The sequence below is a fragment of the Cherax quadricarinatus genome, chromosome 86 (assembly GCF_038502225.1).
Source record: "Cherax quadricarinatus isolate ZL_2023a chromosome 86, ASM3850222v1, whole genome shotgun sequence".
NCBI lineage: Eukaryota > Metazoa > Arthropoda > Malacostraca > Decapoda > Parastacidae > Cherax > Cherax quadricarinatus.
In genome coordinates this window covers 6443554-6468561 of record NC_091377.1, presented here as the reverse complement: position 1 = coordinate 6468561, position 25008 = coordinate 6443554, and the positions used below count along the sequence as shown (strand labels likewise).

Genomic DNA, 25008 nt, shown 5'->3' with positions numbered 1-25008 from the left:
AGTGAATGTTTTCAGATACTTGGGAGTTGACGTGTCGGCGGATGGATTTATGAAGGATGAGGTTAATCATAGAATTGATGAGGGAAAAAAGGTGAGTGGTGCGTTGAGGTATATGTGGAGTCAAAAAACGTTATCTATGGAGGCAAAGAAGGGAAGGTATGAAAGTATAGTAGTACGAACACTCTTATATGGATGGGAAGCTTGGGTGGTAAATGCAGCAGCGAGGAGACGGTTGGAGGCAGTGGAGATGTCCTGTCTAAGGGTAATGTGTGGTGTAAATATTATGCAGAAAATTCGGAGTGTGGAAATTAGGAGAAGGTGTGGAGTTAATTAAAGCATTAGTCAGAGGGCAGAAGAGGGGTTGTTGAGGTGGTTTGGTCATTTAGAGAGAATGGATCAAAGTAGAATGACATGGAAAGCATATAAATCTATAGGGGAAGGAAAGAGGGGTAGGGGTCGTCCTCGAAAGGGTTGGAAAGAGGGGGTAAAGGAGGTTTTGTGGGCGAGGGGCTTGGACTTCCAGCAAGCGTACATGAGCGTGTTAGATAGGAGTGAATGGAGACGAATGATACTTGGGACCTGACGATCTGTTGGAGTGTGAGCAGGGTAATATTTAGTGAAGGGATTCAGGGAGGAATAACAAGGAATAGCAAGGAGGAATAACATCTTGTAAGAGTGAGGAAGAGCCAGTTGTGAGTGTGGGGGAAGTTCGTGAGGCAGTAGGTAAAATGAAAGGGGGTAAGGCAGCCGGAATTGATGGGATAAAGATAGAAATGTTAAAAGCAGGTGGGGATATAGTTTTGGAGTGGTTGGTGCAATTATTTAATAAATGTATGGAAGAGGGTAAGGTACCTAGGGATTGGTAGAGAGCATGCATAGTTCCTTTGTATAAAGGCAATGGGGACAAAAGAGAGTGCAAAAATTATAGGGGGATAAGTCTGTTGAGTATACCTGGTAAAGTGTATGGTAGAGTTATTATTGAAAGAATTAAGAGTAAGACGGAGAATAGGATAGCAGATGAACAAGGAGGCTTTAGGAAAGGTAGGGGGTGTGTGGACCAGGTGTTTACAGTGAAACATATAAGTGAACAGTATTTAGATAAGGCTAAAGAGGTCTTTGTGGCATTTATGGATTTGGAAAAGGCGTATGACAGGGTGGATAGGGGGACAATGTGGCAGATGTTGCAGGTGTATGGTGTAGGAGGTAGGTCACTGAAAGCAGTGAAGAGTTTTTACGAGGATAGTGAGGCTCAAGTTAGAGTATGTAGGAAAGAGGGAAATTATTTCCCAGTAAAAGTAGGCCTTAGACAAGGATGTGTGATGTCACCATGGTTGTTTAATATATTTATAGATGGGGTTGTAAGAGAAGTAAATGCGAGGGTCTTGGCAAAAGGCGTGGAGTTAAAAGATAAAGAATCACACAAAGTGGGAGTTGTCACAGTTGCTCTTTGCTGATGACACTGTGCTCTTGGGAGATTCTGAAGAGAAGTTGCAGAGATTGGTGGATGAATTTGGTAGGGTGTGCAAAAGAAGAAAATTAAAAGTGAATACAGGAAAGAGTAAGGTTATGAGGATAACAAAAAGATTAGGTGATGAAAGATTGGATATCAGATTGGAGGGAGGGAGTTTGGAGGAGGTGAATGTACGTATTCAGATATTTGGGAGTGGACGTGTCAGCGGATGGGTCTATGAAAGATGAGGTGAATCATAGAATTGATGAGGGGAAAAGGGTGAGTGGTGCACTTAGGAGTCTGTGGAGACAAAGAACTTTGTCCTTGGAGGCAAAGAGGGGAATGTATGAGAGTATAGTTTTACCAACGCTCTTATATGGGTGTGAAGCATGGGTGATGAATGTTGCGGCGAGGAGAAGGCTGGAGGCAGTGGAGATGTCATGTCTGAGAGCAATGTGTGGTGTGAATATAATGCAGAGAATTCGTAGTTTGGAAGTTAGGAGGAGGTGCGGGATTACCAAAACTGTTGTCCAGAGGGCTGAGGAAGGGTTGTTGAGGTGGTTCGGACATGTAGAGAGAATGGAGCGAAACAGAGTGACTTCAAGAGTGTATCAGTCTGTAGTGGAAGGAAGGCGAGGTAGGGGTCGGCCTAGGAAAGGTTGGAGGGAGGGGGTAAAGGAGGTTTTGTATGCGAGGGGCTTGGACTTCCAGCATGCATGCGTGAGCGTGTTTGACAGGAGTGAATGGAGACAAATGGTTTTTAATACTTGACGTGCTGTTGGAGTGTGAGTAAAGTAACATTTATGAAGGGGTTCAGGGAAACCGGCAGGCCGGACTTGAGTCCTGGAGATGGGAAGTACAGTGCCTGCACTCTGAAGGAGGGGTGTAAATGTTGCAGTTTAAAAACTTTAGTGTAAAGCACCCTTCTGGCAAGACAGTGATGGAGTGAATGATGGTGAAAGTTTTTCTTTTTCAGGCCACCCTGCCTTGGTGGGAATCGGCCAGTGTGATGATAAAAAAAAAAAAAAAAAAATCAGGGAAACCGGTTATTTTCATATAGTCGGACTTGAGTCCTGGAAATGGGAAGTACAATGCCTGCACTTTAAAGGAGGGGTTTGGGATATTGGCAGTTTGGAGGGATATGTTGTGTATCTTTATACGTATATGCTTCTAAACTGTTGTATTCTGAGCACCTCTGCAAAAGCAGTGATAATGTGTGAGTGTGGTGAAAGTGTTGAATGATGATGAAAGTATTTTCTTTTTGGGGATTTTCTTTCTTTTTTGGGTCACCCTGCCTCGGTGGGAGACGGCCGACTTGTTAAAAAAAAAAAAAAAAAAGTACTGTTATTTTCCTTAAGGAAACCTGCCATTATTATCAATGACACAAAAAAGTTTCCCTAAAATCTAGCTCTAATTTTCTTTGTTTCTTGCACTGTTTCGTTTCCCCTCCTAGTATGTGCCCTTTGCTTGTGTGCCCACTGTACACAATACTGTGAAAGTACAGCTGGAGCCATATGTATCCAATAAAAATATTATAATATAAAATGTAGGTCTATTTACAAGCTTAAGTCAACAAAACATTCTGCACACCCTTCAAGAGGGAACTCCTTGATGCTAGTGAAGGCCTCTTGATCCATGGAATTGGAGTTAAATCTCTCCTACACGAGAGCAAACCTAAGTACCTCTTATTCCCCAAGTACTGTATGACTAACAAATTTGGTGCTTGCCCATGAATACATAATAACTTAAACTAAAACACACACACACACACACACACACACACACACACACACACACACACACACACACACACACACACACACACACACACACACACACACACACACACACACACAGTGGTATGATAAAGCTCACGGTTCAGGGAGAGTGACCTAGTAACGACCAGTGAAGAGGCGGGGCCAGGAGCTAGGACTTGACCCCTGCAACCTCAACTAGGTGAGTACACATGCATGCATGCACACACACACACACGCACACAGCTTTACAGGTATAGTTTCCTTTAGCAGTTCCAAGTTTTTCTTCTCTCATCCATAGTTTACACTGTTCTACAAAATGCTACCAGCACACTTTTAACTGGAAATAATGCAACTTAAATCCTTTTCAATATATAAAAATGTTAGAAAAAATATTGATTATATGATTATCCAACTCCCCCTGAAGTACACAAATCTTTTAACCTTTGATATAATAATGGATGTAACTTGAGAATCTGTACATCATAAGGATATAACCAGATCAATTATTGGCAGCTAGCCTTGATAACATTAAAAGAAAACCATCATGATTATGTTGATATGGTATCAGAAATGGCATTTCATATACATATATCTTGGAGTAGCCAAGTCATTTGGAGGGTCCCACCCTCTCAATAGTAAAATGGTGTGCTTGTGGAATAGGAGTCCATCCACCCATAACAGCTCCTCCCCAACGATTTCTCTGGATATGCTGGTTCTTTAAAAAAAAAAATACATAAATGGATATTTTTAAGCTAGAATATGAATAATGAAATGTTAAATAAATAATACTGGGTGTACATTACACAACATGTCTTCAATAGTAGTGGCAAGACCACTATAACAATCAAGATTACGAAAGCAACCATGAAACATGACACTACATACATTACTATGAACATCATGATGCTGGGCTATGCTACCTCACACAATCAGCTATAAATTGTATTAATATAATATAATAAAAGTGTTACCTCATTGCAACTCTAGGTGGTGGTGGAGTAAACCAATCCAACAACATACACTGCAATACTTACAGAAAATATTTAAAGAAAGAACTGGCTAAATTGTAATTATGTATAAGATTTCAAGTAAGATTTCAGTACAGTTATTTCCAATAAAGACTGATACAGAAACTATGAAACACAGGAAAAATAAAACAGGAATCATTATAGACTATTAGATAAATTGTCTAAAAAAAAGACACTGAACAATGGTAAAAGGAAAAAAAATGTCTCTATGGCAAAATGCCACCAATGGGTTTTCACAAGGTTTAGTACAGCATTTGCCTATCATTATTTTTAATTTATATAGTATAGGTTGGCCCTTACTAATCCAGCAATCAGTAATCTAGTTCTGTCAGTAATCCGGTACTAATTTTGGCTAGCATAATTTTAAATTTCTTGGGTCGCAACACCAACCTGCTGCTACTGTTTGGTGGTGCTAATTGCTGCATAAGTCATTCCACTTTATTTTTTCCATTTATTGTTATAAAATGCTCACTTTTAGCCCTAGCCATGGCTCCAATGAATAAAAGAAATGCTTCTCGTTGTGTAAAGCACACACATCTTGCAGTGTCCATAAAAGATAAGGTGGCTCTGAAGTCATTGTCTGTCACCATGAGTTCAGATAAGCTGTGGCCAGTAAATTTGGGCCTACATATGAGAGAGTAGGTCTGTGTGGTAAGTGTGCATTATATAAAAAAAAAAAAATCCTGCAGCACACAGTGCATGAGAAAAAAAAATGGTGACTGTGCTTCTGGTGTAAAAGTGACTTTGTGGTGTATTTCTGTACGGTTTGTAGGGTTGTATTCTTGTTTTTTTGGTCTCATTTGATAAAATGGAAGATATATTACAGAAATAGGTGTAATTTTGTAAAGTGCCTAAAATTTAGCTCAAAATAGTGGAAATATTCAATTTTTGCCAATGTTCAAGAGTAAACAAACGACGTCCCCTTCCAATACGTGTCCAACCGGCCGGTTTAATACTCAGTCACGAATGGGTTGACATTATTTATACAATTATTACCAGGGCCGGATTACCGCATAGGCAAACTAGGCATTTGCCTAGGGCCCCGCGCATTTGGGGGCCCCGCGGTCCAAGGGGTTCAGGGGCTCATTCAAGACTGCGCACATGGTGCAAGTGCAAAGGGGTCCCTACCTAAAAAGTTCAAGTGTTTGGAGAGTAAAATTGATTTTTAAAAATTAATCAAAATAAAAATAATGAAATAAAATAAAATAAAAATAAATAAACCTAACCATAGATGGCAACACTCAACACGCCTTTGTTTACATCAGAACAGCTGTGCTTTCCCGCTAATGGGTGAGTATGGGAGATTCCTCTCCAATTTTCTGTAGTAATTACATGTTATCTAGACTTGTACTGTGACAAATTAACTGAAGTGTTGTTGATAGACATTGATGTGTATGGATAAATGTTTGTTTTCGCCTCTAAATGTTAAGGGAGGTACCTGATAGGGTTACTTGACCAGTAAAGACACATGGACCAGTAAAGACGCATTTTTGGTAAAAATACTATAAAGAAAAACCTAAAAATGCAAACTGACTTCCGTTTGTAGGTTTTAAAAGCACTTTGTCCTGTCTTTAAGTCTTTATCATTTCAATAACAGATCTCAATTGATTGATGTTCTACATCACTTCCGTCGCAAATGCTTAGTTTTCAAGTTGCGATGTAAGTGATGTAGAACATCAATTAATTTACTACATACTTCCTCAGAAACACATAAGCCACATCAGAAAATCGTTGGTTGGGTGAAACTGAAAATTGTCCCTGCATTCTTTAATTCTCATGTCCTTATCTATGGTGGTAGGCCATATATCATGCAAAACATAATGATTAGTTTAGTTATGAAAATGGTAATATAAATACCATTGTGCATTGTTCTTGGACTCAGTATGATTTCAGTTTAAGTAAATTGGAGATCAAGGAGGATGAATTAGTAAAATATTCGTAGCCCAAATCACTAACCTAATCTATGGTAAAAGTTCTGTATATGACTCCTTTCTGGTAACGTTTTGAATTTTTAGATGTGCAGCCAGAGGAAAGGGGGCTACAAGGGCCATATCCCCCCAATTGACAGAAAAAAAAATTTAATAATAATTAAAAAATTAATAATAATTGATAATGAAAAATTTGTATTTGCATGATTACAGACAGTCATACATCCTCATCATGGCATCTCATGAACGTGATGTTGGACGTTCTTATGCGAGTGGGTCACAGAAAAGAAAGAAGAAAATTCAAGAAGAAGAACAGAAAAAGAAAGATGTAGGAAGCTGCAGAAAGATCACAGACATGCTCACGAAAACAGTTTCTGATGTTACCAGTACAGTTGAATCTGCAGATATGTCAGATCATACAGGAAGCCCTCCCTCCATTATTTCTCAGCCAGCATTTACTTTTGTTTCCCCTCTCAATGTCTCAACGGACATTTCATCCACAGGATTTGTCTTAAAAGATCCTGCCTCATGGCCAAATGTAATCCCAGATTCTCTATGTAATGCTTTCATTGCAGAAAACTTCAGTCAAACTCTGAACATTGACTTTAGGAAATCAGCAAGGATTTATGATGATGGAAGTTGTCGTTGTTTAAAGTCATCTATGTTTTATAGGAAGCTTGCAAATTCAGAAACTGTGAAAAGATCATGGATGGTACACTCTGAAAGCTCAGGAAAAGTGTACTGTTCAGCATGCAAGCTATTTTCTACCAAAGAAAATACCTTCACACAGGGGTTCAATGACTGGAAAAATTCCAAGCGTTTCGAGGAACATGAAAACAGCACCACTCACAGGAGCTGCATTTTAGCCAGTGTATTTCTTGCACAGAAAAAAGGCTTATTGGATTCTCATTTGGAAAATCAAACTGAAAAAGAGCGCAGTTATTGGAGAAAAGTTCTAGAAAGAGTTGTTGCTGTTGTAAAATTCTTAGCTCTAAGAGGACTTGCTTTCCGTGGAGAAAATGAGGTTTTTGGTTCGGAAAACAATGGCAATTTCCTAGGGATCATAGAACTGTTAGCACAATTCGATCCATTCTTAGCAAATCATGTGTCACGCCTTGGGAATGCAGGAAGAGGCACTGTATCTTACATGTCATCTACTATATGCAATGAATTTATTGAACTGATGACTAAGAAGGTCCTCAATAACATCATAGCAGCTGTGAAAACTGCAAAATACTTTGCAATAAGTGTAGATTCAACACCAGATATTTCACATACAGATCAATTGACATTCATTGTTCGCTTTGTCGACTCCAGTGGTAAGCCTGTAGAGCGCTTTATAAAATTCATTCCTCTTGCAGGCCATGATGGAGAAACAATGATGAATGTAGTACTGGATACTCTGCTTGAACATGATCTCTCTATTATGGATTGCCGTGGCCTGAGCTACGACAATGCAAGTAACATGTCGGGTAAATATAATGGATTGCAAGCCCGTATCAAGCAAATCAACCCACTTGCTGAATATGTGCACTGCTCAGCACATTCTCTTAATCTTGTTGGGTCATGTGCTGTGGAGTGTTGTGTCGCTGCAGTTTCATTTTTTGGACTTTTACAAGCACTCTTTAATTTTCTCTCTGCTTCAATGCATCGGTGGAGTATACTCAAGTCAACCATTCATGGAGATGTCATCAAATCATTATCAACAACAAGGTGGTCAGCGCAGCATGATGCAACACATACTTTGAAAGACAGCTTTGCTGAAATACGTTCTGCTTTGATCCAAATAGCAGAGGATGAAGACCAGACAGCAACTACAAGAAGCGAAGCAGCCAGCTTAGCATCAAAATTGGAAGATTTTGAATTGGCCTTACTGTGTGTGCTTTGGGACTGTATACTGGAACGGTTAAATGCCACAAACAAGACACTTCAGAAAATTTAAATTGAAATGGCTACTTGTGCTAACCTCTATGCAGGCTTAGTGGAATTTGTAAGTTCACTTCGCAATGATGAAGCTTTTGAAATGTTTGAAGAGAAAGCTAAACTGCTGGTGAAAGACTACAGTTACGGGGCTGATCATCAGCGGTCAAGGAAGAGGAAACGCAATTTTGAAGAGCCAGACAATGAAATTGTGTTGCTACCAAGGCAGAAATGTAAGACAGCTACATACTTCGTCATTCTGGATTCAGTGATTACAGAATTGGTGAAAAGAAAAGAAATCTACCAGAATCTCAATGACAAGTTTGGATTTCTGTTCAAAACTACTACTATGCCAGATGCAGAATTGAGAGAAGCTGCATTAAAGTTGCAACAACACCTTTCAGCAGATGTTCAGGACACATTTGTTGAAGAAATAGTTAATTTTTCTGGGTATATGAATCAGATTAAAGCTCTGCCTGAAAAATGTGCTCCCTCAGCTGCTTTGAAACATTTAAGAAATGCAGGTATCTCAGAAACCTTCCCTAATGTTGACATAGTGTATCGCCTTTACCTAACACTTCCAGCTACTAACTGTGAAGGAGAACGTTCATTTTCTGTTTTGAAAAGAGTGAAAAACCAGCTCCGTTCAACAATGAGCCAAGACAAATTGTGTAACCTAGCCTTGTTGACCATTGAGTCTGATCTAACAAGAAATATTGATTTTCAGAATATAATTGATGATTTTGCCAATATGAAATCCAGAAAAAAAGTTTATTTAAGAAGTGCCTGTGAATATAAACAATTCTTTACTTTCTTGAGTTTATATGATTTGATAGTCTTATGCATGATGCAATGATCACAATAATGGTCAGTGATTTATAAAGGGAATAATAGTGCTGTAGTGGTTATGCTGAATATAATAGGTACATGATGTCACTACTTTAATAGCCTAATCTAGTAATACTATGTTGTCTTGAGTTTATTCTCTTTAAAATGCATGATTTAACAAGATGGTTATAATGGCTGTTGGTAAATGGCTTTGGTTGTCTTGATGTACTTTCCCTATTAAATTTAATCTAAATAGCCAGAATGTATTTAATTAGACCTTAAACAGGCTCACACCGCCCTCCCCCCAAGCTGGAAGGGGTCGCTTCGCTTACCCGTAACTCAAAGGGGCCCCGCCAATCTGAATAGCCTAGGGCCCGGAGACTTCTTAATCTGGCCCTGATTATTACAATAATGCAGTAGTCTGCATAACAGTAAAGCTTCTATTTTTTGTGTGAATAAAAATTCAAAATGGATAGCAAGCATAATATAAGAGGGGCCTGGAAATGTGACTAATAAACAGAGGAAATGTTATTTTAATGCTAAGAATGTTTGCACTGTTTATTCTGGACCCTATTTTGAAACTGGCATTTCTTGAAATGTGTGTGACATTGGCCAAATTACTGATTTCTGACCACTTTATTGGGTACCTGAAATAGGTAAATGGGCAGTTTCTTGTACTCAATTGACAGAATAAAAGGAATACTAAAGAAATAGCCATGAGTTTGGTAGGCTAGAACAATGGAATTGGACAAAATTAGGTCATAAAGTGGGTGAAATCGCAGATGCGTAAATATCGCCAATGGGTTAAAGTGTATTCTAACCTAACCACTCCGTAATCTGGCAAAATCACTAATCTGGCACCCTACAGATCCCAATGATTCTGGATTAGTGATGGTCAACCTCTATTAGTGACTTGCCATAAGAAAAACTTAATGATCATGTCTGCAAACAATGCAAAGACCATATGTAAAATATATATATCATACATACTATACTGCAATAAAAAAAACTAAGTCCCTCTAAGACATGAACAGATTAAAAAAATGGAACAATTCAATGATGGAATTTAAGTTAAATATGTGCCATATAATGGAAATGGGAGACAGCAGCAATAGGCCATGGTAAGAGAGTGCCCAGCTCACATTTGAAAGGACCTAGTTTGGTCTCTGGATAAAACAAAATGTACAAGAAAGTCTCCTTACAATGCTGCCACAGTTAATCTAGGAGTACTGTATTGTTCTGTACAGTACTGTATTGTTCTGTACAGTACTGTATTGTTCTGTACAGTACTGTATTGTTCTGTACAGTACTGTATTGTTCTGTACAGTACTGTACTGTTCTGTACAGTACTGTATTGTTCTGTACAGTACTGTATTGTTCTGTACAGTACTGTATTGTTCTGTACAGTACTGTATTGTTCTGTACAGTACTGTATTGTTCTGTACAGTACTGTACTGTTCTGTACAGTACTGTACTGTTCTGTACAGTACTGTACTGTACTGTTCTGTACAGTACTGTACTGTTCTGTACAGTACTGTATTGCTCTGTACAGTACTGTACTGTTCTGTACAGTACTGTACTGTTCTGTACAGTACTGTATTGTTCTGTACAGTACTGGACTGTTCTGTACAGTACTGTACTGTTCTGTACAGTACTGTACTGTTCTGTACAGTACTGTACTGTTCTGTACAGTACTGTACTGTTCTGTACAGTACTGTACTGTTCTGTACAGTACTGTACTGTTCTGTACAGTACTGTACTGTTCTGTACAGTACTGTACTGTAGTTCTGTATATACACAGTACCTTGACTTTGAACATTAAAATGGTATAAAATACCGACAGATTGTTAGGTAAGACACATATGCAACAGTTAGGTATCTTTATTTCGAAACGTTTCGCCTACACAGTAGGCTTCTTCAGCCGAGTACAGAAAAGTTGATAGAAGCAGAAGAGACTTGAAGACGATGTAATCAGTCCATCACCCTTAAAGTTTTGAGGTGGTCAGTCCCTCTTCTCCAGACTGAGAGACTGACCACCTCAAAACTTTAAGGGTGATGGACTGATTACATCGTCTTCAAGTCTCTTCTGCTTCTATCAACTTTTCTGTACTCGACTGAAGTAGCCTACTGTGTAGGCGAAACGTTTCGAAATAAAGATACCTAACTGTTGCATATGTGTCTTACCTAACTACCTTGACTTTATTGAAGAACAAAAAGGCACAATACCATGAATGGAACAATACACAAATAACCTGCATGCAAGAGAGAGAAAAGCTTACGACAATGTTTCGGTCTGACTAGATAATTTACAAAGTCACACTAACACAAAAGAGTGAAGGAGCCAGTATAAATAGGCAAGGTGGGGGCAAGGATGGGACCAAGAGAGGAAGAAAAAGAAGTAATGGTAGTACTAAAACTGGTAGTGGAAGTAGTGGTAGAAGTGGCAGAAAGTATGGATAGTTGTTACTTAGTGGCACAAGAGAGAAAGGGGAGTGAAGGGTGAAGGAAGGCAATATAAATGGTACCTTACCTTTGATATACCTCTGAAGAGTTTCGAGAGTTTATCTACTCTCTGAGCCCGGCCATGGGCCAGGCTCATAGTAGCAATAATAGTAGAAATGGAGTGGTAGTACACCAAATCCAGTCATTCCTGGAGTGGAACCACAGTCGATGGCCTCCACTCCAAACCAACAGATACAGATACTAATGCCGGGAAAAAAATCCCCCCCCAGTACCAACAATACCACCAGTCCGATAACATTCTTCTTTGCAAATATACAGGGTCTAAAGCCAGCAACAAACAACAAAATACCTTTCATCCGTGGACTGCTTGCAGAGGCAAAGGCAATGTTCGCGGCTTTCACTGAGACCCACATAAAGGATCACTTGGACAACGAAATATGGATCCCAGGTTACAACCTATACAGATGTGACAGAGTGAACAGGCAAAAGGGGGGGGTTGGCCTGTACATTGCAGAGTCACTTGTTTGCACAGAACTGCTAAATGCCTCAAATGATGTAGTGGAAGTTTTAGCAGTAAAGGTCGAGAACCAAAACCTAGTCATTGTGATAGTCTACAAGCCTCCGGATGCAACATCCCAGCAATTCCAGGAACAGCTGTTAAAAATTGACCACTGTCTGGAAAACCTTCCAGCTCCTGCACCCAACATCTTGCTCCTGGGGGATTTCAACTTAAGGCACCTAAAATGGAGGAATATAGCAAATAATATTGTTGCAGTAATAACACCAGGAGGCAGCTCTGATGAAAACTCACACTCACGCGAGCTTTTAAATCTCTGCACAAAATTCAATTTAAACCAGCAAATAATAGAGCCTACTAGACTGGAGAATACACTAGACCTCATCTTCACTAACAATGATGATCTGATAAGAAATATCACCATATCAAAAACAATATACTCAGATCACAACATAATTGAGGTTCAGTCATGTATGCGCGGAGCCCCAGACCGACATAATGAGATTAGTCACGAGGGAGCATTCACCAAATTCAACTTCAATAACAAAAACATAAAGTGGGACCAAGTAAACCAAGTCCTAACCGATATAAGCTGGGAAGATATACTAAGCAACACAGACCCCAACTTATGCCTAGAACAGATTAACTCGGTGGCACTCGATGTATGCACAAGGCTTATTCCTCTAAGAAAAAGGAGGAGTAGATGTAAAACAGAAAGAGACAGGCGCTCCCTTTACAGGCGACGGAAAAGAATAACAGAGCGGCTAAAAGAGGTCAATATATCTGAAATGCGTAGGGAGACACTGGTCAGAGAAATAGCAAGCATCGAACTTAAGCTAAAAGAATCCTTTAGGAGTCAGGAATCGCGGGAAGAACTAAAAGCCATAAATGAAATCGAAAGAAACCCAAAGTATTTCTTCTCCTATGCCAAATCAAAATCGAGAACAACGTCCAGTATTGGGCCCCTACTTAAACAAGATGGGTCCTACACAGATGACAGCAAGGAAATGAGTGAGCTACTCAAGTCCCAATATGACTCAGTTTTTAGCAAGCCGCTAACCAGACTGAGAGTCGAAGATCAAAATGAATTTTTTATGAGAGAGCCACAAAATTTGATTAACACAAGCCTATCCGATGTTATCCTGACGCCAAATGACTTCGAACAGGCGATAAATGACATGCCCATGCACTCTGCCCCAGGGCCAGACTCGTGGAACTCTGTGTTCATCAAGAACTGCAAGAAGCCCCTATCACGAGCTTTTACCATCCTATGGAGAGGGAGCATGGACACGGGGGTCGTCCCACAGTTACTAAAAACAACAGACATAGCCCCACTCCACAAAGGGGGCAGTAAAGCAACAGCAAAGAACTACAGACCAATAGCACTAACATCCCATATCATAAAAATCTTTGAAAGGGTCCTAAGAAGCAAGATCACCACGCATCTAGAAACCCATCAGTTACACAACCCAGGGCAACATGGGTTTAGAACAGGTCGCTCCTGTCTGTCTCAACTATTGGACCACTACGACAAGGTCCTAAATGCACTAGAAGACAAAAAGAATGCAGATGTAATATATACAGACTTTGCAAAAGCCTTCGACAAGTGTGACCATGGCGTAATAGCGCACAAAATGCGTGCTAAAGGAATAACAGGAAAAGTCGGTCGATGGATCTATAATTTCCTCACTAACAGAACACAGAGAGTAGTTGTCAACAGAGTAAAGTCCGAGGCAGCTACGGTGAAAAGCTCTGTTCCACAAGGCACAGTACTCGCTCCCATCTTGTTCCTCATCCTTATATCCGACATAGACAAGGATGTCAGCCACAGCACCGTGTCTTCCTTTGCAGATGACACCCGAATCTGCATGACAGTGTCTTCCATTGCAGACACTGCAAAGCTCCAGGCAGACATCAACCAAATCTTTCAGTGGGCTGCAGAAAACAATATGAAGTTCAACGATGAGAAATTTCAATTACTCAGATATGGTAAACATGAGGAAATTAAATCTTCATCAGAGTACAAAACAAATTCTGGCCACAAAATAGAGCGAAACACCAACGTCAAAGACCTGGGAGTGATCATGTCGGAGGATCTCACCTTCAAGGACCATAACATTGTATCAATCGCATCTGCTAGAAAAATGACAGGATGGATAATGAGAACCTTCAAAACTAGGGAGGCCAAGCCCATGATGACACTCTTCAGGTCACTTGTTCTATCTAGGCTGGAATATTGCTGCACACTAACAGCACCTTTCAAGGCAGGTGAAGTGCCGACCTAGAAAATGTACAGAGAACTTTCACGGCGCGCATAACGGAGATAAAACACCTCAATTATTGGGAGCGCTTGAGGTTCCTAAACCTGTATTCCCTGGAATGCAGGAGGGAGAGATACATGATTATATACACCTGGAAAATCCTAGAGGGACTAGTACCGAACTTGCATACGAAAATCACTCATTACGAAAGCAAAAGACTTGGCAGACGATGCACCATCCCCCCAATGAAAAGCAGGGGTGTCACTAGCACGTTAAGAGACCATACAATAAGTGTCAGGGGCCCGAGACTGTTCAACTGCCTCCCAGCACACATAAGGGGGATTACCAACAGACCCCTGGCAGTCTTCAAGCTGGCACTGGACAAGCACCTAAAGTCAGTTCCGGATCAGCCGGGCTGTGGCTCGTATGTTGGTTTGCGTGCAGCCAGCAGCAACAGCCTGGTTGATCAGGCTCTGATCCACCAGGAGGCCTGGTCTCAGACCGGGCCGCGGGGGCGTTGACCCCCGGAACTCTCTCCAGGTAACTCCAGGTAAACTCCAGTCATAGTAGTAGTAGTACAAGTCATCGTAAACTTTTCTCTCTCCTATGTGCAGGTTATTTGTGCACTGAGTTTATTGGATTATTAAAGGTTAATAACCCAATGATTGGCACCATACTTTTCTTCTAAAAAGCTTTAGATAGAGGTACGGTACAACACTGAAATCTTGGAATCCAATTTCTTGCAAACTCAGATATCTGGGTTTGGCACAGTATGTACTCAGAATTGATAAATTCTATGGAGATAAAACTAAAGTTTTAGGAAAAAAATATTTGAACCTAAATTTAGATACAAGTTAATAAACCTTCCATTGTCCAGACCCCTGAAATTAATATTGCCGTGTCCACTTAAAACAAAAATATTAGTTATTCTGAAATGGTAGTCTTTTTTTCTGAAAGAAATAAACCCATAAGTTCGAAATCTGACTGGAAACTTATGGAATTAAGCAGGCACAAAATTTAGTGGTCTCAGCGCAATTTACTCACTGGCGATTTTGTCCAAAATGAGTCCTATTATGCCAGTTCCAATGCTCCATTCGACCAAATTCTTAATTAGTTCACTAGCCTGTTTTCATTCTATTGAGTGACTACAGTCTCTCCCCTACTTTCGAAAAGGTTCAGTTCCAAGCGGTCATTCGTAAGTCCATATGTTTGTAAGTCCAACTTACATACATGTATGTACAAATACAGTATTGTACAGTAGTGTATTATACTTATGTATGAACATAGAGTAACTTAGAAGTATACATAGTTTAAACATACACATGAACACAGAAAAAATACAAAAATGCATTGCTATGTCCACTTTTGTTGCCATTGTGACGGTCTGTATCCCCACTGCTTTTGTGCTGAACACCAGACATATTGGGGTATAATAATCACAAATAACACTTAATTTGTGGAGAGAGACCACATGCACATGTATGAATGATGCCACTAGAGTAACCTACCATGTATTGTTTACATCTCGGTGCTTCTCGCAAATTGTTTGTATTATAGAAAGTTCACAACACAAATGTTCGTATGTAGGGGAGTCTCTGTATAAGAAACTGCCCATTCAATTATTAGAACTAACCAAGTTCAACTAACCTACAATATCCACAGAAGTCAATTACAGTGGACCCCCGGTTTACGATATTATTTCATTCCAGAAGTATGTTCAGGTGCCAGTACTGAACGAATTTGTTCTCATAAGGAATGTTGTGAATTAGATTAGTCCATTTCAGACCCCCAAACATACACGTACAAACGCACTTACATAAATACACTTATATAATTGGTCACATTGGGAGGTGATCGTAAAGCGGGGGTTCACTGTATTTGGCCAACAATTCAAAACAACATAGACATTCCAAGCACTAAAACAATGCTTCTTCTGTTCACTTATCATGTCCCTAAACCTTTCCTATATTGCACTTTCCTTCCATTTTAAATTCATAATTACATAAATCAAAGATGTAAACTATTTCTCACATTAAAATAATATGGAATTATTGGTCATGGTTTATGGCATCCCAACAATTGAATCAAGCCTACTAAAAACCAATAAAATAGAGCAAGCAGTGTAGGAGGGCCTTACCCATCCTCAGGAAAATTGGCAAAAATAAAAAATACGTATTTCCAATTCTTTGAGCCCAATTTCAAGAAACTTCCAGTTCTGAAACTAACCAAAATCAACTCTATTTCAATAGTATACCATCTACAGGGGATACCATGCCTCGGTGTCCCGTGGCTCAGTTGGCAACACACTTGCCTCACACACTTAAGTGTTTGTGGTTCAATCCCAGGCATGGGTGGAAACATTAGGCATGTTTCCTTACACCTGTTGTCCCTGTACACCTAGCATTAAGTAGGTACCTGGGTGCTAGTCAACTGATGTGGATCACATCCTGGGGGACAAGATTAATGACCCCAATGGAAATACGACAGACAGTCCTCAATGACACACTGACTTTCCTGGGTTATCCTGGGTGGCTAACCCTCCAGGTTAAAAATCTGAACAGTTCTTATTATCCTTCTGTAATGGAGAACTCCCTATTCCCTGGGAGCTGGGTGATGGGGATCAATATGGCTAGCGTTGCAGTGGCCCTTAATTAACAACCCCAACAACAGCTATATTCAGAATATGTACAATGATTGACCTTCATTATAAGCACATACAATGAACACTGTCTTTAAAGCACGCATGAACATCCAAGGTTCGAAACTCTTATAAAGAACTACCTACATTCAAAGTATGGAAAACCAATGACCTACATTCAAAGCACTTCAGATGAACACTCTTCATTTAGAACATTTGTGCTGCTTTACATGCTGCTCACAGCATGTTCAACATATGACCAACATTCAAAGTATGTATGATGAACATCCTACATTCAAAGCACATAAGACGAACTATATACACTGAAAGTGCATACGACGAGTGGACTACATTCGAAGCATACAAGGCGAACTACCTATACTCAAAGTACAAAAGACGAGCGACTAATATTCAGAGCATTCGAGGTGAACGACCTACATCCAAACCACTGGACCCAACATGAAGTGTCAACCACAGTAGTAGTTTACCCCTATCTATACCTCGTCGAGTAACACGAAGACGTCCATGTGGCTTCCCGACCCCTGGAGGTTATTAACCCTAGAAAACCCAACAATGCCAAGTAATACACTTTTATTTTCATCGGAATCCTCCTTTAGCATTATGACCCACATATAATATCTGCAACAGACATGATAGGCTAGACTGTGATCCCATGATGCTATTTCTCTCCTGGAAGTGTTGGGAGTAAAAAAAAAGATATATTTCCTGTACCAAAACAAAAATTCTTTTAATATTATTGCTTGATTTTTTTTCTTAAAAATATCCCACATTGTCTCCCTGTATAGAGTCGTCCTCAATGGGCACATGAACATGATTTTCACCCTACAGCCAGCGACATTCATGCTAAACACGTGCTCTGAAAATATAATTCCCACAGTCACCATATATACAGAAAACTTGTCAAAATAACAGGTATTCAAAGGCTGGAAAAGTCGCAGTATGAGCCAGGAATCGAGGCTGCTGCTACTTTAACCTACTTACAGGATGCCAGAGCAGGAGGTGCATACGAAGGACCCGACAGTCATGTTGATGTAGGTCGTCCCTCTCTGGTGGCAGTCGAAACATGTTCTATTAGCGACTTGGGAACCCAATTCACGCAAAGTTTTCAGGTTCTTCTCATCCTGTTTCCTTCTGCTTGAAGCCATGTTTGGTCGGTCTCTTACTCACACAGTCACTCTTAACTCTTCTACAAAACCCTCACCAATAGTTTTTTTTCCCACTATTTCTTTTCGTTCTCCATAAATAATAAATTTATCACTCCTTTTTAAGTTCATACATAAATACCGTTTAAATTTTAATAATTTAATACTTCAATTTTAACTTCCTCTATTCCTTACACTGTTCTTGCCAGAATATATATTTACTTCCATTATCAGATGATTTAACATAGCAACACACTAATTATAATATACGACTTATACTTTTATACTGGAATGAACTTCTGTAATGGTGAAGAATGGTACTCAAAGACTAGGAAGATCTCTCACAGTTCAGACACCTGTAACAGACAGGATAATTGGCTCTATAAATTCCATTCATGTACTGTATTGTCCTTGTGCCTAAATATAGCTATACTCGGCCGTTCTCCTGCCAGAAATATGGTAACTACTGAGGTCTAAGTTAAGATCATTTCTTCTTTAAGTGCTCAATGTTAGGTGGGTTTATTTTGTGGACATGGTAAGACAAGTTGCCTTACTTATGGAAATCTAAAGTAACCCTGTCTCATATAAGCTGTCGTATGTGAACTTTCTTACTCCGCCAACGGTAGATAAGGGAATGGTGCGTCTTTATTTACACGGCGGCTTGTGTGCTGTCATCAGTAACAGCCTGGTTGATCAGGCCCTGATCCACCGCGAAGCCTGGGCACAGGCCGGGGCGCGGGGGCGTTAACCCCCGAAATCCTCTCCAGGTATAGTACAGGTATACATTTGATGAGTCATTGTTTACGTGTTGGGACTGGCCAGACATGTTACATGATTCGATACCTGGAGTTTACCTGGAGAGAGTTCCGGGGGTCAACGCCCCCGCGGCCCGGTCTGTGACCAGGCCTCCTGGCGGATCAGAGCCTGATCAACCAGGCTGTTGCTGCTGGCTGCACGCAAACCAACGTACGAGCCACAGCCCGGCTGGTCAGGAACCGACTTTAGGTGCTTGTCCAGTGCCAGCTTGAAGACTGCCAGGGGTCCAGTGCCAGCTTGAAGACTGCCAGGGGTCTGTTGGTAATCCCCCTTATGTATGCTGGGAGGCAGTTAAACAGTCTCGGGCCCCTGACACTTATTGTATGGTCTCTTAACGTGCTAGTGACACCCCTGCTTTTCATTGGGGGGATGTGGCCTTTTGTACCAAAATGTATTATTTTTGCTAATATTTCCCAAAATAAAAACTTCCACAAGAAATAGTAATCGTTACCAAAGTGAACATAACATGATTACATTTTACATAACAGTATAATGCTTAAGTTCTGACTAGGACCTAAACTCCATATTAACCAAAGCTTAAAGATTTATTTATTTCTTTGCAATGTTTAAAATGTGTGATTACAATTTTGATTTGTTAAGTACAATGAAAGCCACTATCATGCCGGGGCATTGCGGGGGCATACGTTGGTTTGCGTGCAGCCAGCAGTAACAGTCTATATGAACAGACCTTGATCCACCAGGAAGCCTGGTCTGGGACCCCACCGAGAGTGTTGACCCCCGAGAACCCGGAAACATCCTTCAGGTATCCTTCACATATGTTTGTACGCATATATATATATATATATATATATATATATATATATATATATATATATATATATATATATATATATATATATATATATATATATATATATATATAGTGTCTCATGCCATCTGTCTGTCACTCTTCCTGATATATAATGTGATCCCATCTGGGAAGCTGGCAGGCATATCTGGGCTGCTGACTAATAAATATAGAAGCTCTCTCTCAGCTGGGCGTTGGCTATGATGATCTAGTTGACTGCATTGCGTTTAACATGCCATCCTTTGGAACTTGCCAAGTTCAGATCATGTAGACCATATTGGTTAGCTACCACTCTGCCATAAATATTCTAGTACTCAATGAGACTGGGGGTAGCAAAGGGTCTGTGGGTAAAGATGTGTGTCAATCATCAAGGTGGAAACTCTTAGGGGAAATTCAACCGAGTTATGTGCACTCACAACTAAAAAGCGAACCCTCTCATTATTTGGAGCTTGCACCCTCTAGCATAGCTGAGAAAATCAGTTACAATTGGACTGTTTTTGTGTGCCAGAGTTTAAAGAATATTCAAAATTCTGGTGCCACAAGTGTGCCTGGATTCATTGATCTTCGCCAAATTACGTAAATGTTCTGATAGAATTTCGTTTACCAGTTCGTTGAATCCATAAGAGGACAAGAAAGTTGGCAAAGCAATCTTAGAGGCTGTTCGGATGCTCAGTCTGCCTATACTGACTGGAAGTGCGATTTGCCCCTCAAGTGATTCGTTCAAGGAAAAACTTTTGACCTTTTTTGGCCAGGACTTTAGAAGAGTGTCATACTCATTCAGTTTATGGCTGGCAGTGGATAGAGAGAAAGAGACATCTGGAGAGGAGATAAAGTAGAAGGCACAAGATAAGATTTTGAAAGTCAGTGTCATCGGGGACCGTCTGCCTTCTCTCCCGGGATGCGACCCACAATAATCTGTGTGTAAGGAAGCATGCTCAACGTTTCACCCGTGCCAGGGATCGATCCCGTACCCTCAGTGTGAGCTGAGGCCGCTACCAACCAAGCAAGACACACCTCACGGACATCGATGTTTCCAGCCCTGGTTTAACATTCTTTTGAAGTCAATATTTTTTCCCCAGAATCTCGCTGACGGCAGTGGACCCAAGTGGAGCGCAGGGAAAGTGCAGTCAGTGATATTAATGACTTTTTCTCCTTGCAGGGTAGCTGTGACTTGCTTCATTGGCTGGAGACACTAGTTCACATTTCGAGGGGCAGGGCCCAGATTCTCTCCCTGCTCTTTAATAATCTTTAATAATCCCAATGGCCCTCTAACTGTGACTGTAGTACATATTTACATGCCCTCGTCCAAGAACCAGGTGTTGAGCTCACTGCTTAGGTCGTCGGTGACCTTTTTGACGACTAAACAAATAAGAGGGCAAGAGGGTCACCCTACTGGACACATTCATGTGAATCGGTTTCGTGTTCGCCGAAGACAAGTTTCGAGCTACTGTGGTACCAAGAGTGGATAACTGACAAGGGTAGTGAAATGCTCATGAACAGTTGAGCACAAAAACCAGTTTCATCACAGACTGCGGGAATTTGAGGTTAATGGTGTATGCATGTCTTGTATACACACACACACAGTATTCTGGGTCCCTTATTATTGTTATGTTATGTCAATGATATGCCTATCAGTGTCAAGTGCAAACTCCTACTGTATGCAGATGACAGTGCTCTGTTAGTGTCAGGTAAAGACCCACAAGATATTGCTAATGTTTTAACACTGGAACTGGAGTCCTGCAGCAAATGGTTAGTAGACAACAAACTATCATTACACCTAGGGAAAACTGAAGCCGTTCTCTTTGGCACGAAACATAAACTGAGAAGGGTAAATAATTTTAATGTTCAATGTAATGGGGAGCCCATCACTTTGGTTTCATCAGTAAAATATTTGGGAATCCCCTTTGACCCATGCATGTCAGGAGAATTGATAGGGAACAGTGTAGTAAAGAAAGCGAATGCCAGACTGAAGTTCCTGTATAGACAAGCACAGAGTCTACCTACTGAGGCTCGCAGGACCCTATGTCTAGCCCTTATACAATGCCATATGGATTACGCTTGCTCTTCTTGGTACTCTGCCTTGACAAAAAACTGAAAGATAGACTGCAAATCACCCAGAACAAAATCGTAAGATTCATCCTGGGGCTGGGACCAAGAGAACATGTAGGCCAGGATGAATTACAGCAGTTGGATATGCTGAATGTTGAAGACAGAGTAAAACAACTGAAGCTAAATCATGTTTATAAAATTGCTTACAAACAATGTCCAGAATATCTTGCTGTCAATTTTGTCAAGGTTGGGAACCAAAGCAATCATAGTACTAGGGGGAGAGAGCACAACTTTGTAGTACCCACAGTCATTGGACAGGCTTCAAACACCTTTTATTGTACAGCATTAAAGGAATGGAACAGACTACCCGCACATGTCAAAGCCAGTCATAGCATGAACCAGTTCAAGAAGAGTGCCAAAAGGTGTCTGATGAATGTAGCTACAGAAAGGGAGGGGAATGATTTTCTATTTTTTAGCTAACATACGTGTAAATTTTACTAGTAATGACCCCTCGTATTGTAATCTTAATGACCTTGGTGTAGTAGATAGTCTTTTTAGTATGATAATAAGATGTTATCTTCATTGTAGAATAATAAGAAAATATTATAACCTTTATATTATAATAATAAGGTAAAAGGACCCCAATGGAAATAAGTCACTCTGTCTGACTTTTTTGGGTTATCCCAGGTTCTCTACACATATGCTGCTATGTATGATAATTCTATGTAACTGTATTTGTGTATACCTGAATAAACTTACTTACTTACTTACTTACACACACACACACACACACACACACACACACACACACACACACACACACACACACACACACACACACACACACACACACACACACACACACACACATATATATATATATATATATATATATATATATATATATATATTATATATATATATATAAATATATATATATATATATATATATATATATATATATATATATATATATATATATATATATATATATATATATATATATATATATATTATATATATGTATATATATATATATATATATATATATATATATATATATATATATATATATATATATATATATATATATATATATATATATATATATATATATATATATATATATATATATATATATATATATATATATATATATATATATATATATATATATATATATATGCAATAAGATCACAGTAAACAGGTGATTTCAGAATATGCAAAACAACCACTCTGAAAGAATAGAGAAATTCCAAGCGCTTTCGTGACTACTCACATTATCAAGGAACTATATACGTATATATATATATATATATATATATATATATATATATATATATATATATATATATATATATATATATATATATATATATATATATATATATATATATATGTGTATGTATATATATATATATATATATATATATATATATATATATATATATATGGCTCCTGTTTCCACTAAGTCTCTTGCTAGACTATTCCACTTTCTGACAATTCTATGACTAAAAAAATGCTTCCTAACATCTCTTTGACTCATCTGAGCCTTTAATTTCCATTTGTGACCCCTTATTTCTATATCCCGTCTCTGGAACATCCTGTCTGTCCACCTCGTCAATTCTTCGCAGTAATTTGTATATTGTTATCATGTCTTCCCTGACCCTCATGTTCTCCAGTGTCGTCAGGCCGATTTCCCCTTAATCTTTCTTCGTAGGACATTCCCCTTAGCTCTGGAACTAAACTTGTTGCAAACCTTTGCACTTTCTCTAATTTTTTGACGTATTTGACCAGGTGTGGGTTCCAAACTGGTGCTGCATACACTAATATAGGCCTGACGAACACGATTCCTTACTGAGGTATCGGAACGCAATTCTCATGTTTGCCAGGCGCCCATATGCTGCAGCAGTTATCTGGTTGTGTGCTTCCGGAGACGTGCTCGGTGTTATACTCACCCCAAGATCTTTCTTCTTGAGCGAGGTTTGCAGTCTTCGAACACCTAGCCCATATTCTGTCTGCGGTCTTCTTTGCCCTTCCCTGATCTTCATGACTTTACATTTGACGGGGTTAAATTCAAGGAGCCAGTTGTTGGACCAGGCTTGCAGCCTGTCCAGGTCTCTTCGTAGTCCTGCCTGATCCTCATCCAATTTAGCTTCACATCATCTGTAAACAGGGACACTTCTGAGTCTACATCTTCCGTCATGTCATTCACATATACCAAAAATAGCACTGGTCCTAGGACTGAAGCCTGTGGAACCCCGCTCGTCACAGGCGCCCACTCTGACACCTCTTCACGTACAATGACTCGTTGTTGCCTTCCTGTCAGGTATTCTCTGATCCATTGCAGTGCCTTTCCTGTTATGTGTGCATGATCCTCTAGCTTTTGCACTAATCTCTTGTGAGGAACTGTGTCGAAGGCCTTCTTACAGTTCAAGAAAATGTAGTCTACCCACCCCTCTCTCTCGTGTCTTACTGCAGTTGCCTTGTCATAAAATCCCAGTAGGTTTGTGACACAGGATTTTCCTTCCCTGAATCCATGCCGGCTGTCGTTTATAAGCTTATTCCATTCTAGGTGCTTCACCACTCTCCTAATAATCTTCTCCATGGCTTTGCATACTATACACGTCAGTGACACTAGTCTGTAGTTTAGTGCCTCGTGTCTGTCTCCTTTCTTAAAAATAGGGACTACATTTGCCGTCTTCCATTCCTCAGGTATTTGCCCAGTTGCAATGGATGTGTTGAAAATTGTTGTTAGTAGCACACACAGCATCTCTGCTCCCTCTCTAAGGATCCAGGGAGAAATGTCCGGTCCCACCGCCTTTGAGATATCAAGTTCATTTAGCAGCTTCTTCACCTCCTCCTCAGTTGTGTGTATCTCGTCCAGCACTTGTGGTTGTAGTGGTCGAGCCATAGCTCTTGTATGTGTGTACTCACCTAATTGTGGTTGCAGGGGTCGAGACACAGCTCCTGGCCCCGCCTCTTCACTGATCGCTACGAGGTCCTCTCTCTGCTTCCAGAGCTTTGTCATACCTCGTCTTAAAGCTATGTATGGTTCCTGCCTCCATTACATCACTTGTTAGGCTATTCCACTTCCTGACGACTCTATGACTGAAGAAATACTTCCTAACATCCTTATGACTCGTCTGAGTCTTCAGCTTCCAATTGTGACCCAGTAAGTGTGTGTGTGTGTGTGTGTGTGTGTGTGTGTGTGTGTGTGTGTGTGTGTGTGTGTGTGTGTGTGTGTACTCACCTCACCTAGTTGTACTCACCTAGTTGAGGTTGCAGGGGTCGAGTCCAAGCTCCTGGCCCCGCCTTTTCACTGGTCGCTACTAGGTCACTCTCCCTGAACCGTGAGCTTTATCATACCTCTGCTTAAAAC

The 25008-nt window shown here is 40.0% G+C and overlaps 1 protein-coding gene across 3 annotated transcripts in view; it reads right to left on the bottom strand.

Moving 5' to 3' along the window:
• Positions 1–17988, bottom strand: part of LOC128686915 (Arf GTPase activating protein drongo) — a 71174-nt gene extending 53186 nt beyond the window's left edge. For all 3 annotated transcript variants that reach the window (XM_070103610.1, XM_070103608.1, XM_070103609.1), the window contains exon 1: positions 17793–17988. In XM_070103610.1, coding sequence (XP_069959711.1) covers positions 17793–17956 — 164 coding nt within the window. In that variant the 5' untranslated portion in view covers positions 17957–17988. The remainder of the gene's footprint in view (positions 1–17792) is intronic.
• Positions 17989–25008: the final 7020 nt, after the last annotated feature.